Source organism: Harpia harpyja, chromosome 2 (assembly GCF_026419915.1).
Source record: "Harpia harpyja isolate bHarHar1 chromosome 2, bHarHar1 primary haplotype, whole genome shotgun sequence".
Taxonomy (NCBI): Eukaryota; Metazoa; Chordata; class Aves; order Accipitriformes; family Accipitridae; genus Harpia; species Harpia harpyja.
The window spans coordinates 30,793,790-30,807,482 of NC_068941.1; the positions used below are offsets into that span (position 1 = coordinate 30,793,790).

The following is a 13,693-nucleotide window of genomic DNA, read 5'->3' on the forward strand; positions in this document are numbered from 1 at the left end:
GATGTCTCATGGGGAGGGATAAGTGTCCACGAATGATGGACCATGGGCACATGTTACTTATGCTTTTAGCAGAGGAGGCTATGACGCTTGGCTGGCTCAGTACAGTTTCTATACTGCTGGTGACCTCCAACCAGATCAAGTTCACTAGATGCTTCTACCTCAGACGTCATCATTTCTTGAAGTAGCATTGGGACCAGCCTTTCAGAAAAGGACTGCCTCCCTCCTCTGCCAGTAAGTGGCCTAGCACAGAGCTGCTGAGGTACACAGCTCCTTTTACAGCCTTCACATAACAAGGAGGAGAGGAGCTCATGGCATGTGTCATCCTGCATAAGTGTACCGGCACAGGGCAGCCTGGTAGCTACAGACACTACAGCCACTGACTCATGGTAGGACCACAAAGCCAGTGTGTGGTCTCTGCAAGTGCCAAAAGTACACACAAGTGCAATACAGTGATCCACGTGTACGTACAAACATGCATAGACATTCACTAGCCAAGTCATCACAGTGCAAAATTCAAGAGGGGAATTAATTTTCCTCACTTCAGCCAACTAGCAGCAGTAGGCTGTGACTAGTTAGTCACTGTCTGTTAGCCGGCTAACTAACAGTAACAGCTAACACAAACCGCAGGATGCAATAGATCATCCAGGTAGCTTCCTCTCTTTTCACTGATTACAACAGGAATCTAGACACCAGCTTGGACCAGGCACCTAACACTTACGTGATTAACAGTAGGTGAGAGAAATTCCACCTCAAGTTCAGATTACAGCACTTTTTCCTTAGTAGCACAACATTATCTGCACTAGGAAAACTCAGATCCCCAGTTTAACTTCCAGAGAGAAGCTCAGCAATTCAGAATCCAAAGGACACTTTCATATATAAAGGCAGACATACTTATAAAGATCCTTGCAAAATGATTCTGACTCTTTTTAATATCTCTGTCATGATGGAGAGTTGTCATTAGTCCATATGGGACTATGCATTCTTTCTATATATTTAGAAGTCTCCTGCTTTCAGGATAGCCTTTGGGCAAGCTTTTTGCAATGGAAGGTGAGAACATATACTGTTCTTCCATGGATGTCCACCTGGTTTCAGAGTGGGTGCTTCCTGACTGAAGCAGGTTTGCTTTGTCCTGGTCCTTACTCACAGTCTAAATATGCACCTCAGTTTGTACCACTGCAGTCTGAAAGGTATGTTTTGTAGGCATGTGATTTAATGATCTGGTTTTTTGTTTTTGATGTAGACCTCAACTAGGTGACGTTTAATTTCAGTAATGAAATTGGGATCCCAAAAGGTATTAGTTTAAAAAACTTAAAAAATTTAAAAAAAAAAAAATCAAAGCCAAGCAAAAAAGCAAACAAAACAACAGATAAATTAGAACTTTGGAGAAGGAGTATGTGTTAGTATATCTTAAATACACATCACAAATAAACTGAAAAAACCCCACTCCTACACAAAAAAAAAATTCTAAGACACCGTTTAAGTGTTCTTAAGTGTTAAGTTGAAGAACTTATTGTTATTCTATTAGCCCTTCACTACCTCCAGTGCACCATGCTTAATCGCTTGGCATGGTTCTTGGTTTTTCTTTCCATGAAATCTGAGCAACAAGCCCAAGATCTAGATACTGTCCCCATCCAAACGTTTACTCACAATTTTAGGATCTATAGCTTGCACTATCAACAAACAACACCCCGCTTTGACCAGCAATTCATTAACCTCTTAACTTGTAAATAAATTAAGGATTAAAAATAGAAGTGTAGTGTCATGAATGGAGATAGCAGGAACAGAAAAATAATCACATGAACCCTTTCCACAACAGTGCAAACCTGACCCATTGCATAAACAAAAGGAATGGTTGTGTTGTTCACTGCCAGGTGCTTACAGGTTGTTTTACTCACAGCTGAAAACGGGGTTAGCAGAAGAGCAGAAATAATTTTACCTATTTTGCATGCAGCTGTACTGAATGAATTCTCAGTACAGGGTCACTAGAGGGAGCTGCTGTAATAAAAAATCATATTACAGCAGAATGCCTATGAAGAGACGCCACCTTCCTGTCCTCGAGTGTACTGCTGTCCAAGAACAGAAGCTGAATCCTGGTCTCACTAACAGCATTAGCAAAACATCAGGATATCAAGTCTCTCTGCCCCTCTATATTCATACCCCTACGGGTCTGCACTTCGTCTCTTTCACTTCTTTCCATACAGGTGTTGATGTCCTTTTTTCCCACCTCCAAAGAGCCGTATCACTGCTCCAAGCCTACCTCCTTTCCCATACCCTGTGCTTCTCCAGCACTCCTAGCTCTCCTCTGTTTTCTTCCCGTACGACACTGTCTCTTTTCTTGTGGAGGAACAAAGTGAAACTGTCAACAGGCTTCACGGTCCTGCTTTGCAGATCAGTTGCAAGGTGGAGCATACAGCAGAATATGCGCAGCAGGGGAAAAGAGAGGAATGCTGGGAAGTCACTCTGCTCGGGGCTTCTGATGTCTTACGAACTGGAGAACACTGCTCTCTCCAAGACCTCACTCTGCTCACCTTCAAACAAGTGGGAGGGCATCTGGCTTAGTAGATGAACACACGTCTTCTCAGAGCACAGACTAGAACAGCAGCTGCTTAACAGAGTAACTGTAAAGTCTTTACCCATGGCAATCATGGTATTGAGCCAAGAGTCCTCATTGTGCCCATGTTTTGTATGCACACCTACAAAATGGTCCCCAGAGAGATATCATGCACAAAGGGAATTGTCCTCTCCAGAAACTACTTTGCCATGTACAAGATTTTTAAACACATGGTTTACTTTAGATGTGGTACAACATCAGTTCCTCATTGCTAATACTTCTGTTCTCTTGCTCTACAACAAGACAGTTATGTGTCAAACAATAGAAATCTCAGCCATAACAACTACCAGCATATCGCATAAATCATTTTTCCATTCAGTGTCTATTGTGTATTTAGAATCATCCCAGTGTTTAACACTGTGCAGATGCAGGTTTGTTGCTCAGGGTCCTTAACGACCAAGATTAATTCTTTTCCAGTTTGCATCAATATAACTCACTGGTGTAACAAACACAGCAAAACCTGAATTACACTAAGCAGCCATGCATGGGACAAGCAAACCACAATTCTAACTTCTCCCTTCTTTTCATTTTTCTGTGAAGGCAGAGACGTTCTCTGTACAATGCAAAGTGGCTGATTAGTAAAAGCAAAGAGTGTTAGAAAGGTGTTCTTTTGCTAAAATGAATAAATAAAAGTCAACTGGGTAACAGAATGAACTAAGTGATGCCATTAACTTCAACACAGAGTTGCATGGGATATACAGCGCAGCCGCTGGCCTGTAATTCACATGCACATATGCAGATACACATGCATATTGACAAGCAGCAGTAGGTAATTATCAACCCCAAAGCCTCACCTACATCATTCTGTGCAAGAATTCGACGACCAGAACCATCCAGGTTTGCACTCTCGACCACCGACTGCTCAGCATCACACCAGTACACCTTGTTGGCTAAGTAGTCGAGAGCTATTCCACTGGGCCACACCAGACCAGTACGGGCTATAACCTGGCGATCGGTGCCTTCTAATGAAGAGCTGTCAATCCGGGGACTGACCCCCATGTCAGTCCAGAATAATCTCCTTTAGAAAACAAAATGCATACAGGAAGTCAGTAAGTAAATGTTTGTCCTCCTCTCCATGGAGTTCTTTCAAAACAGAAAGATCAGATCAGACCAATACAGGCCTGGGGCACATGAGGAAAAGTGCACGCTTCAAGCAAATATATTGGCTGCTGATCTTTTCACACTTGCCATAAGACTCCAGGTGATTACACTGGGACTTAAGCAGAATCCCCACTCTGTTCGTTGGCACAAAACCTTTGAAAAACAACTCCAACCTGTGCTAACTGCCAACTCTTCATATCTGCTTTCTGCATTTTGCACGTGACTGCTGACAGCTATTTAGCAAACCCAGGCAACAGAAGATGATGCATTAGCCAGCCCCTTGTCTAAACAAGGGTGTAACAATGCACAAAGGGAACCAAAATTACCCACCACTCACGGAAAGGAAGCAAGAGTCCTCAGGTTATTTTGTTTTTAAAAAATAAACCAGTATCAGGCCCAGCCTCTTTTCTTCTTTGAATAAAATCATGATTCTCAGGGTCTCCCTCTAGAGTCCTGAGTGTTAGTCAGTGAGTGCTTACTGTTTTTCAATGAATGGACAGTGCTACCTGGCAGCTCACAATGAGGATAGTTAAAATCACAAATTACTGCTGAAGTTTGGACTCCAGTCTTCCCAGGCATCAGCTGCCTCTGTCAGGTTTACTGCAATAACCCACAGATTCACTTAGCTTTATTTACATGAGCAGTTTTGCTGTAGCCAATGCATGGATCAGTATTTTCGGTAGCCTTAATTGTGTCTCAGATCCTCTTTAATACTGACTTTACAATTATGGACATTGCTATAATGTCTGTTCCTCCTTTCACCGTTAACTTTCTAATAAAGAAGGTTTTAGTGATGTTTCCTCCTCTCTTTCCCCTAGTAGGCTTTGCCTCTACCAATAATTCTAATAAACAATCTCCCTGAACCTACTTGTTCTTAAAAGTTTTCCTGCAAAATGTCTCTACAGTGTTCAACCTCTACTAAAAGATTCTTTCAGGTCTTTTATGTCCAGAGTGAAGCTAACAAAACACCCGCCACAACTTGGCTTCATTCCTTCATTCATCAGTACTTAGTTATAGCAGGATAAGAGCATAAAAAAAAAAAAAAAAAAGATTTTAAATCATCCTACTACAGCCATATTGACTGTAATCCATGGGGCTTTGCCATTCATTAAAATGGCCAGAATTTCATCAAAAGTTTAAACATCCAAAACTCCTGTGATCATCTCAGCACTAGATAAGAAGATATAAGGTGCATTTAAATCAACAAATCTCCACAACAGTAGATTTGGTTTAGTTTCCTCAGAAACTGAAACATGGTGAAAAAAATCCTTTGTAAGCACCATTGGTTAAAAGTGACTACCTTCTTCACACTAATAGTTATGGAACCATCAAAGTTTGTAGTGTGGTGCTTACAACCGTCAGGGTGACTTCAGTTGCTCGTGCTATTCTTTAGCTTAAACTGCACACAATATCTTTAACATTTCTGGTATTTTTTTTAATCTATATGAGAAATGAACATGTCCCAATTCACAAAAGAAACCCAGCAATAAAACATTGCAGTTCACACAACTCTGCAAGTCAATGACTATCCTAACATGAGACTAATGTACTTTTTGACTGCCAAAAGGGCAAGGCTGGCATGCTCATTTTTGAAAAGCCTCCCCAAGTATTACACAATTAACTGGGTTAATCATTCCTTACTTAGCAAATGGATGAACAGCAATCCCTCGGGGTTGGGAGATATCCTCCCAGATGATCATTTTTCTTTGCATTCCATTCAGATTGCTCCTTTCAATGCATGCCTTCCTGCAACACACATGGCACTGTTAGGTCCTCCCTGCTATCTTTTTAATTACATTCTCAGGCAGAATGTACTAAGTTTTTGCATTGCTTTAGTTTTGCACAAAACTGTAATATGTAACTTTACGATGACAGGAAATAATCCTGCTGATGTACAATGTCTAGTTGTTTTATCAACAAGTAATTCATGTTACTGCCTCGTTATCTGGTCCAGGTCATGATGATAAAATACCTGCTGCTCTGCAGGAGACATGAAGTTCTCCTTTTCTGGGCAAATAATGAGTTGGAAGTATGATCGCTAATAGATCAGTGTTAGCTTTAAAGGGAGTCAGGAGGAAAACAAGCTCCTAACTGAATGGCATTATCAAATGTATAAAGAAGTTTTTTAAATAGTACTTTTGCATAGCATTTTTCATCCAGAACTTGCCAACCATTTTACACATTATATCTATTTTACAGGAAAGAATGAAGGTAAGGTCCTTATGATCACTCATAAAGTCTATGGCAGAGTCAAGTATAGAACCTACATTGCCAGTCCCCGAATCCAACTTTTTTCCAGAAAACTGTACTTATTGCTACAAACTTCACCTTGCCAAACAAGTATCAGCCTCTACCTGAACGCAAGCCTACAGCCTTCCATGCTTATCTGAACCTGCAAAGAAAGGCCACACAAAGATGGAAGGAGAAATATATTCGCGCAAATGTGGAATACAAACAGGTAAATGCAGTGAGTGTGAGAAGGAAGTGGCAGATACAAATTCACAGCTTCACCCTTGACTCTTGTCCTACAGAGTCGAGCACCACAATTTCCCGTTTCACAAGAAACACTGGCATATTTATACAGGAGTGCAATCATGTAGACAAGACTGTACCTAATAACAAGGAAGTGGACTAGCAGCATATTTAAAAGGGAGAAAGAAGGTGATCTGGACATTCAAACCCACTTTTTATTGACTAATAAATTACAGGTCATACTGAAACATCATGACCACTCTCAAGGAGTCTTCATTATGTGTTCTGATCTGACACTGCCTTTTCACCAAAGGTCAATTTTGTTTCTCTCTGCATGTAAGGTTAGATATCAGCTGAAATGTGAAGTAATATTGTCTGCCAGTGGTCATTCCTCTTTTATTAGAGATAATTGACAAAGACTCTCCATTAGCTTAAATGGGCATGATTCTAGCTGTCAACAATGTTGACTTCTGCCCAAGACGTACTCGGTACAGTAATACTCTTTTTTTTTTTTAAAATATATATATATGTGTGTGTGTATATATAAAAAGATATAAAGATATATGTATATATACACACATGCAGTGTATGTATATAAATACAAATGTAGACATATATATTCACATGCACGTGTGCAAATACATATATGTATATATGCAGTACATGCTTTAGATTCCTTGCAACTGAGTCCAAACCCTTGCTTCCTGGAAAGACAAAGATAAAAATACAATAGCAGACTCAAAGTGAACTTCCAGCGTTTCAGTTTGAAAGAACCTTCCAACTGTATATACTTGAGATTACAGCTACCCAATCAGAATGTGAAGTGTTACTGAATTTAGGATGATATATCAGCTATTTCTGTACCACCAGTCATTTATTCCAAATATTTTATGGCATGCTTCAACATAAATGCACTATGGAGCATGTACCCTCTGTCTGTCCAATACAATTTACGGTTAATCCAGTCCACAGCAAGGCCTTCGGGTATATCTATAGCTTCATGAATAACTTTTTCACGATTTGAGCCATCCAGATTAGCTCGTTCTATCCATTTCAAGGCAGTGTGGGCAAAGTAAATCTGTGAAGAAATAACAGATGAGGTGTTATTAGTTCCCATCTCACTTTCTGCTCTATTTCCCTTGTCTAATAGTTCCACTTCTAAAATAACTTTTTCATCTTGAAAGTTCCCTGAACTGCTTATTCACAAAAAGCTGCACAGGTAACCTGTGATCCCTGATCAAATAAAAAGGCACTTATCCTTCAACCAGGATGACTTCTACAGGCTGCTTGTGCTTAGCCGTAAATCCTTGTTGCCCTATATACAGCCCTCTGAATATCCTGCGGTTTTGTTTTGGCAAGCAGCTACCTCACATGAAGCACAGCTGAGGAAGCAAGAGTAGGCGCAGGCAAAAAGAAGTATGTTATCATGTCACTGGCTGCTCATTTTAAAAAGGGCTGAGCAGGGAGAAGAGAGGAGTAGTGTATGTGTGTCAAGGAGCTGGGAAGGGAAGAGGAGTTATATAATTTTCTTCTATTTTTTTTTCCTCTTTCAGCCTGCACTTACCTTAATTTTTTACCAGGTGTCTATTCTGTAAGGCTCTGACATTTCCAGAAGAGGCTTCTCAGTTTTGGATCAACATAAAAGTTCTCTGCTGGTGGGGAAACTAGGTTTGTGTTTTCCAAGAAAGAGGAAAAAAAAATTGCCTTGCATTCGATATCCAGAAGGAGCCAAACATTGTATGGCAGAACAATATGCAAAGCAATGCTGAGGCTTTCTTGGCAAACGGTAGCAACGAAACAAATAACTTTGTTTTGATGCTAAACACGAGGCCAAACAAAGCAGGAGGGAGGCCTCTAGCATTAAACCAGCTAATTCAATTACCATGGGAGCACAGAGCGATGCCGAGCTAATTTACCTTGCACCTCAGTTCTGTGCCACCAGGACCAGGCTGCTGCAGCCTGGCTGGCCCAGTGCACGTCACCTCTCCCACGCGCTGCCGACCCCGCCGTCGCGCAGAGCTCCCTACAGAAGTGGTACAAGAGTGCACACCCAGCGCCACCGGCGCAGCTGACCTACGTTCAGCAGAGCACCGAACAACTGCTAGTTCCCCAGCAGGGCCCTATTTCAGGAGCAAGTGGCTATGTTCCAGCAGTGCCTGAAACGATCCTCCTGTAACACATATCTGGTAACATTCGCACTTGTTTAGCCGTGTCCGTCCAGGGCTTGAGATGTTTCCAGCAACTTAACCGGGCTCCTCATCAGCTTTCGCTGTACCATCCAGTATCTTTTGTAACACTTTTACAGTGTAAATAAGTCTCACCGTGGGAAAAAATAACTATCTGCCGCAGAAGGTTTAGCAAAGCACAGCTGAACTCCTATTCTTCCCAAATCTGCAGGCAAGGAGCAGGGCACTGGGATGCGGCCACACAGACAAACAGCTCTTTATGCAGAGATGACTCCTGTTTCCAACAGCAATGTATGGCAATATGAGGAATACAATTCGTAAGAGCAATAAACCCAGCGAGTGTTCAGCAGTTTTGTTCAACAATGTCAGCAGATGGGAAATAATTCTTGTTAAGATTACTCATACATTTAGTAGGAATCGTGGATGTAGCTGTCCAGAAAAAAAGATACTGTTGCTTTTACAGCTACCCAGTGAAAAAAAAACCCACAATATATTTCCAGAAAATAGTACTGAAATTTTAAGGGAGAAAACTACCAATCACACAAAAGTTCTTTGAAACTGAAATCATGCCTGAAGTGAATTTAGAAATCCAAATTCTCTGTGAATTAGCCATGTCAATGTACAAAGCACATTCAGTTGGTAAGTAAAGGATGAAACTCTTCAACTAGTGTTTGGCATCCTGTACCAGTTGTGCTCCTGGACAGGCAACAGAACAACGAGAAGCACAACTTGTAATCTGGATCACTGAGAGCAGAAAGGTTAAGGCACATGAAAGCCCAATCCATTTGTCCTTGCGACACTTCAAAATCCTCTCATTTTTAATGCCTTACCTTATTTTCCACCGGGTCAGAGTCCAGTGCTAAGACTATTCCCATCTGCCAGTCAAGTAAACTTGCATAATCTGTTCCATCAAAACTGATCTGGCGGATATCTTGGCCATTTGCAAATAACAAAAATGGCTTAGGACCTGTTGATGAAAATTTGCACATATGTTAATTCCACTAGGTTCAAAGTGATCTCTAGCCTGCATTACTACCTAGCTAACATTGTTAGTAAGTAATGGTAGAAGACAAAATGAGGAACGGAAGCATGAAGAAATGAAGGCCTTTGTCCTACATTCCACTTGCCTCAGAAATTAAAGATAAACATGAATATAGGTTTTCAGCATCAGTGCCTTGCCAAAGATCAGCCACAAAATTTGTGATAAAGGCAGTCACTAGCCCTGCTGCATTTCACACTGAGTGACTTAGCCTCAAGACAATCACAGCATCACCATAAATGCCAGAATACTTGACTTCTGCGCATGAGAAGCCTTTCACAGTAAAAGCAAGAAAAATGCTGTCCTCCAAAAAATAAAGCTTTTCCTTTATTCCTGAAACAAATCACAAACTTCTCTTTCCTCCTCTCTCTCTCATGCAATTGGTTATACCTTGCTGCTCTCCATGGTCTGCCCTTTTTTCAGAAGAAACAGAAGAGTCTGGAATCCAAACATGCACATCAAATACCTGGGCTTCCTGGGGCCAGTGGGGGACAAATACTCTTGTAGGGAAGGTCCTTCAACAGACTATTCCCTGCCCTGTTCTCCAAATGTAGACACCTCAACCCCAATTCTGTAACACTGGGCAGAAACTACACCCACATTTATATGAAGGCACAAAAACCTGAATACTGGCAGATCGACGTCCACAGTACAGGAGCCCAGAGTGTAATGCAGAAGTTGGATAACAGACTGAATCTTCTGTGAGGGAGAGTGAACCATATACTGGTACTTGTTCTGGTATATTTCCAAAATAGGTTATTTTTCTAAACAACTAATACTTCCCAAGTTTCACAAAGTAACCTAAAACCAGTGCAAAAATGGATCCCAGTTATGCAATCCACTTTAAAGGACTCTTAAATGTTTTTGCTTATATTGGCAGAAATATGGAGGCATACCAAGATACTGACCTATAGCAGTGCAGTGCTTTCTGTCTCGCTGAAGCTTATATCCAGGAAAACAAGAACACTCCCAGGAGGATGGGCTTAAAGAAGAACATATCTGACTACAGCCACCATTATCTGGAGATGTGCAACCTTAAACAGAGCATTTGAAAAATTTAACTTTGCCATTCTAAGAAAAAAAATACAACAAAATCAGAGGTATGAGCAAGAGAATGATTCAGTCTGCTTGGGATTTCTACACTGCAAAGCATCTCAGTGACTGACAGATTTGCTGAAAGGCCTCCTGCTGAAAGCAGAAGACTAAGGAAGTGAAAGCAAATTAGTAGTAACTTCTTCCAGAGTTTTTCCCGAAAATTCACAACAGAAGATGGGGGGATGGGCTATATGAAGAAGGCTTCCATGTGTTCATTATTTCAGAGAACTCTTTCTCCCATGCAAGTCTCATCCCATCTACAATAGAGTAACAAATTTTATCAGACTCTGCACTCCATGCAAAGAAACAGCAAATTAATGCCGTTGTCTCCCCAGAAGTTAATTAGGCTAGGATGGTGAATTGCTACTTTCTAATACAACAAACCAAGATTTCACACAAAAAGAAGCAATTCTTTCTTCTTGGGGCTGTACAATGGTTATAGCCTCAATGCCAACCTGAGCTTACTCAGTGGAGTGTCCTTAACAAAACAGCAACACTGACTGAATCTATGTATACAGTACAGTCCACAATACTTAAGGGATGTAAAAGGGAAGGGGATTTTTCAAGGTTTAAGTCTGGCATTAATGGATCCCTAAGACTGAAAAGATACAGTTGAAAAGCTACAGGCCCCTGAATTTGGAAATCTTGCTGGAATGGGGAATGACAAATTAGTGGGCATAGCAGCTTCAAATATTCTGACTGCAAAAATTACATTTGTGGGTAATTAGATGAAATTGCTGTAAGTTAGAGTGACTCTGAACCTGGGTTGCACAATGTCAATAAAGTCATCTTCAGATTTCACCCAAGCCCCAATTTTGTATCTACATTTCCCCTCAAATACAAATTTTAGATGTCTCCTGCGACAAACATCTGGGAGATGCCTTGATCTGTGCTGACAACAAAAGAATTTGGCTTCCAAACATTGGATGTTGCTGCTAAGAAACATCTATTAAAAATGAAGATGAATACTGCTCATCTTGGCACTCAAAGCACCTGATATTCCATTGCCTCCTATCTTGTCCAATCATTTACAGCTGTGCAAAATGAGTGTAAAATGCCTTTATTCACTTCTGGCTCTCAGTGCCAAGAATAAACAGAGTTTGGGAGTCACCACAGCTAGAAAAAATCTTACTTACCCGTGCATGCTTTGCCATCCACTTTGAGTACAGATCCTTCAGGACAAAAGCAAACAGGCCCTTCAGATGTTTGAAGGCAACCATGGCTACATTCGGTGTTGTTACTTGTACAGGAAATTAGCTCTACAGTAATTTAAAGAGGAAAAAAAAATCTTTCTTAAATAGCAAAAGAAAAAGAAAAAAAGGAAAAAGAAAGAAAAAAGACAAAAATAGAAGTGTGATGTTGAGAGTACAACACTTCTGTGGTCTTTCTGGGGTTTGTTTTGTTTTTTTTCCAAAGTTGTTTTTTCCCACCCTCTCATAATTATAGCAAAGGAGAAAGCCAAAATTGCTGGGTCCTGAAGCCATTATACTGATCAGCTTTAAATTTTCCAAAATTGTATGAAGACATGTTATCAAAATAGAAATAATTTTTAAAACTTTCTTTTTTACATTTCATCAAAAATAGATCCGGTTTTGCAAACTACAAGGAAGTTATACTGAAAGAATAAGTATAAAACAAAAAGAGAATGAGGAAAGACTACTTTCCTACAACTCCAAGGGTAACAGAGGTAGAATCAATGAAAACAGGAGATGAACTTTCCAGAAATAAAGCTATGTTCTTTAGCAGCAATTTTTGAAGCTGTAGGGGCAAAACCATCTGAGGACCTGGAAATAGCTTTCCTTTACTTTCCATTATAATTGTTGGAGGCCCAACATTTTTTTGAGTATTTCTTTAATGCAGTTTCACAGGATATGCTCCTTTCACCTTCTGTATTGCAGTGCTGCATCTCTTTACGCCAATTCTAGTGCCATATGGCAACACCCGCTGGAAGACTGGAACTAATGTGAGTTTCCCACAGCTGCTTCTTTGAATCAGCTGCATACACCGGCTTAAATGGTGCATAGCTGTTGCAAATATTGCTTCTCCAGGGCAACTGCACTCTGGACTGGATTGTTCCAACCACTTAAGCACAGTGAAGAGGGTCAAGAAACTGTTCTTGTGTTTGTTTCTGACCAGAGCTTGTGGCTTTAAATGAAGAGCTTTGTAAAGGACTTGGAGGAGAAAGCATCAAAATGTCTGGTCAGCATGTGGACTTCTCACCTTGCATCTCTCTTTCTCTCAAGTTGCACAGTTGGTGACATATCTGCCTTGTGCTGCAGTAGTTAAGGAGTTATACTGTCCATGCTGCATCCCTAGCCTGTGTTAGAAAAACATTATTTTCTATCTAATTTGAGCCACTCAAAATGTAGGCATACAGTTCAAGCTAGTCATCCAGAGTAGGACTGAGTTGCACAGTGTCTAAGCGTTGTTTTGGACACAAAAGGATATCCCACCTCCCAATAGCCTCTGGCTGCAGGTCTCCCATAGGTCTTCTGTCACATCTGGCTGCCTTCTCCAGCTGTCACACACAGCCTGGACCCCCACATTTGTGTCACTGAATCCTGCTCCTGGCTCCCTCTTAATAGAGAGGGAGAAGTGACTCTTAGAGGTCTAAAATAGATTGACTGCTAGAGTCTGTTAGTCTCTACAGCTACATTTACTCTCTAGTAGTGATATTTAATGTACCCTAGGTCCTGATCCTGCCGTGATCCAGACTGAACTCATTGGTGTGCACTGGCACTTCTACTTGGGGCATATACCAATGTTTTATCTCCATGGAAACAAGGTAGAAGGACCTTTGCCTATGCCTAAGTTTCACTTCATTATGAAGTAGAAAAGTGACTGGGAATATCCCAAGACCTCAAAACTTGGACGCATTTCACATTTTGCGTTCTAGACTTACTTTCAAAAGGCTTAATTCATTTGTAGGCTGAATATACGCAGTGCTGCATAAAGGGAGAAAAAAAAAGTTCACCTCTGACTCTTACTGTGACTAAAATATGGTCCTTGAAGCTTACTGACAGACAGATCTTTGTTTTTTCCCTGCATTTCTCTGTGTTCTCTGCATTTAGTTTATTCACATTTATGCAGCTTCAGAGAGCTTTCTGCTTTATGTACCTATGTTATATGGATAAGTTCTCTCAGGCATACTTCTTATACACAATTTAATTGATAAAAGAAAAAAACCCC

At 40.7% G+C, this 13,693-nt stretch overlaps 1 protein-coding gene across 4 annotated transcripts in view; it reads right to left on the bottom strand.

Annotated features, from left to right (window-relative positions):
- The window catches only part of EGF (epidermal growth factor), a 65,408-nt gene that overhangs the window by 23,624 nt on the left and 28,091 nt on the right, over positions 1-13,693 (bottom strand). For all 4 annotated transcript variants that reach the window (XM_052774597.1, XM_052774582.1, XM_052774577.1 and 1 more), the window contains exons 9-14: positions 11,641-11,763; positions 10,318-10,443; positions 9,201-9,337; positions 7,114-7,262; positions 5,354-5,458; positions 3,406-3,629 (exon numbers count right to left, since the gene is read on the bottom strand). In XM_052774597.1, coding sequence (XP_052630557.1) covers positions 3,406-3,629; positions 5,354-5,458; positions 7,114-7,262; positions 9,201-9,337; positions 10,318-10,443; positions 11,641-11,763 — 864 coding nt within the window. The remainder of the gene's footprint in view (positions 1-3,405; positions 3,630-5,353; positions 5,459-7,113; positions 7,263-9,200; positions 9,338-10,317; positions 10,444-11,640; positions 11,764-13,693) is intronic.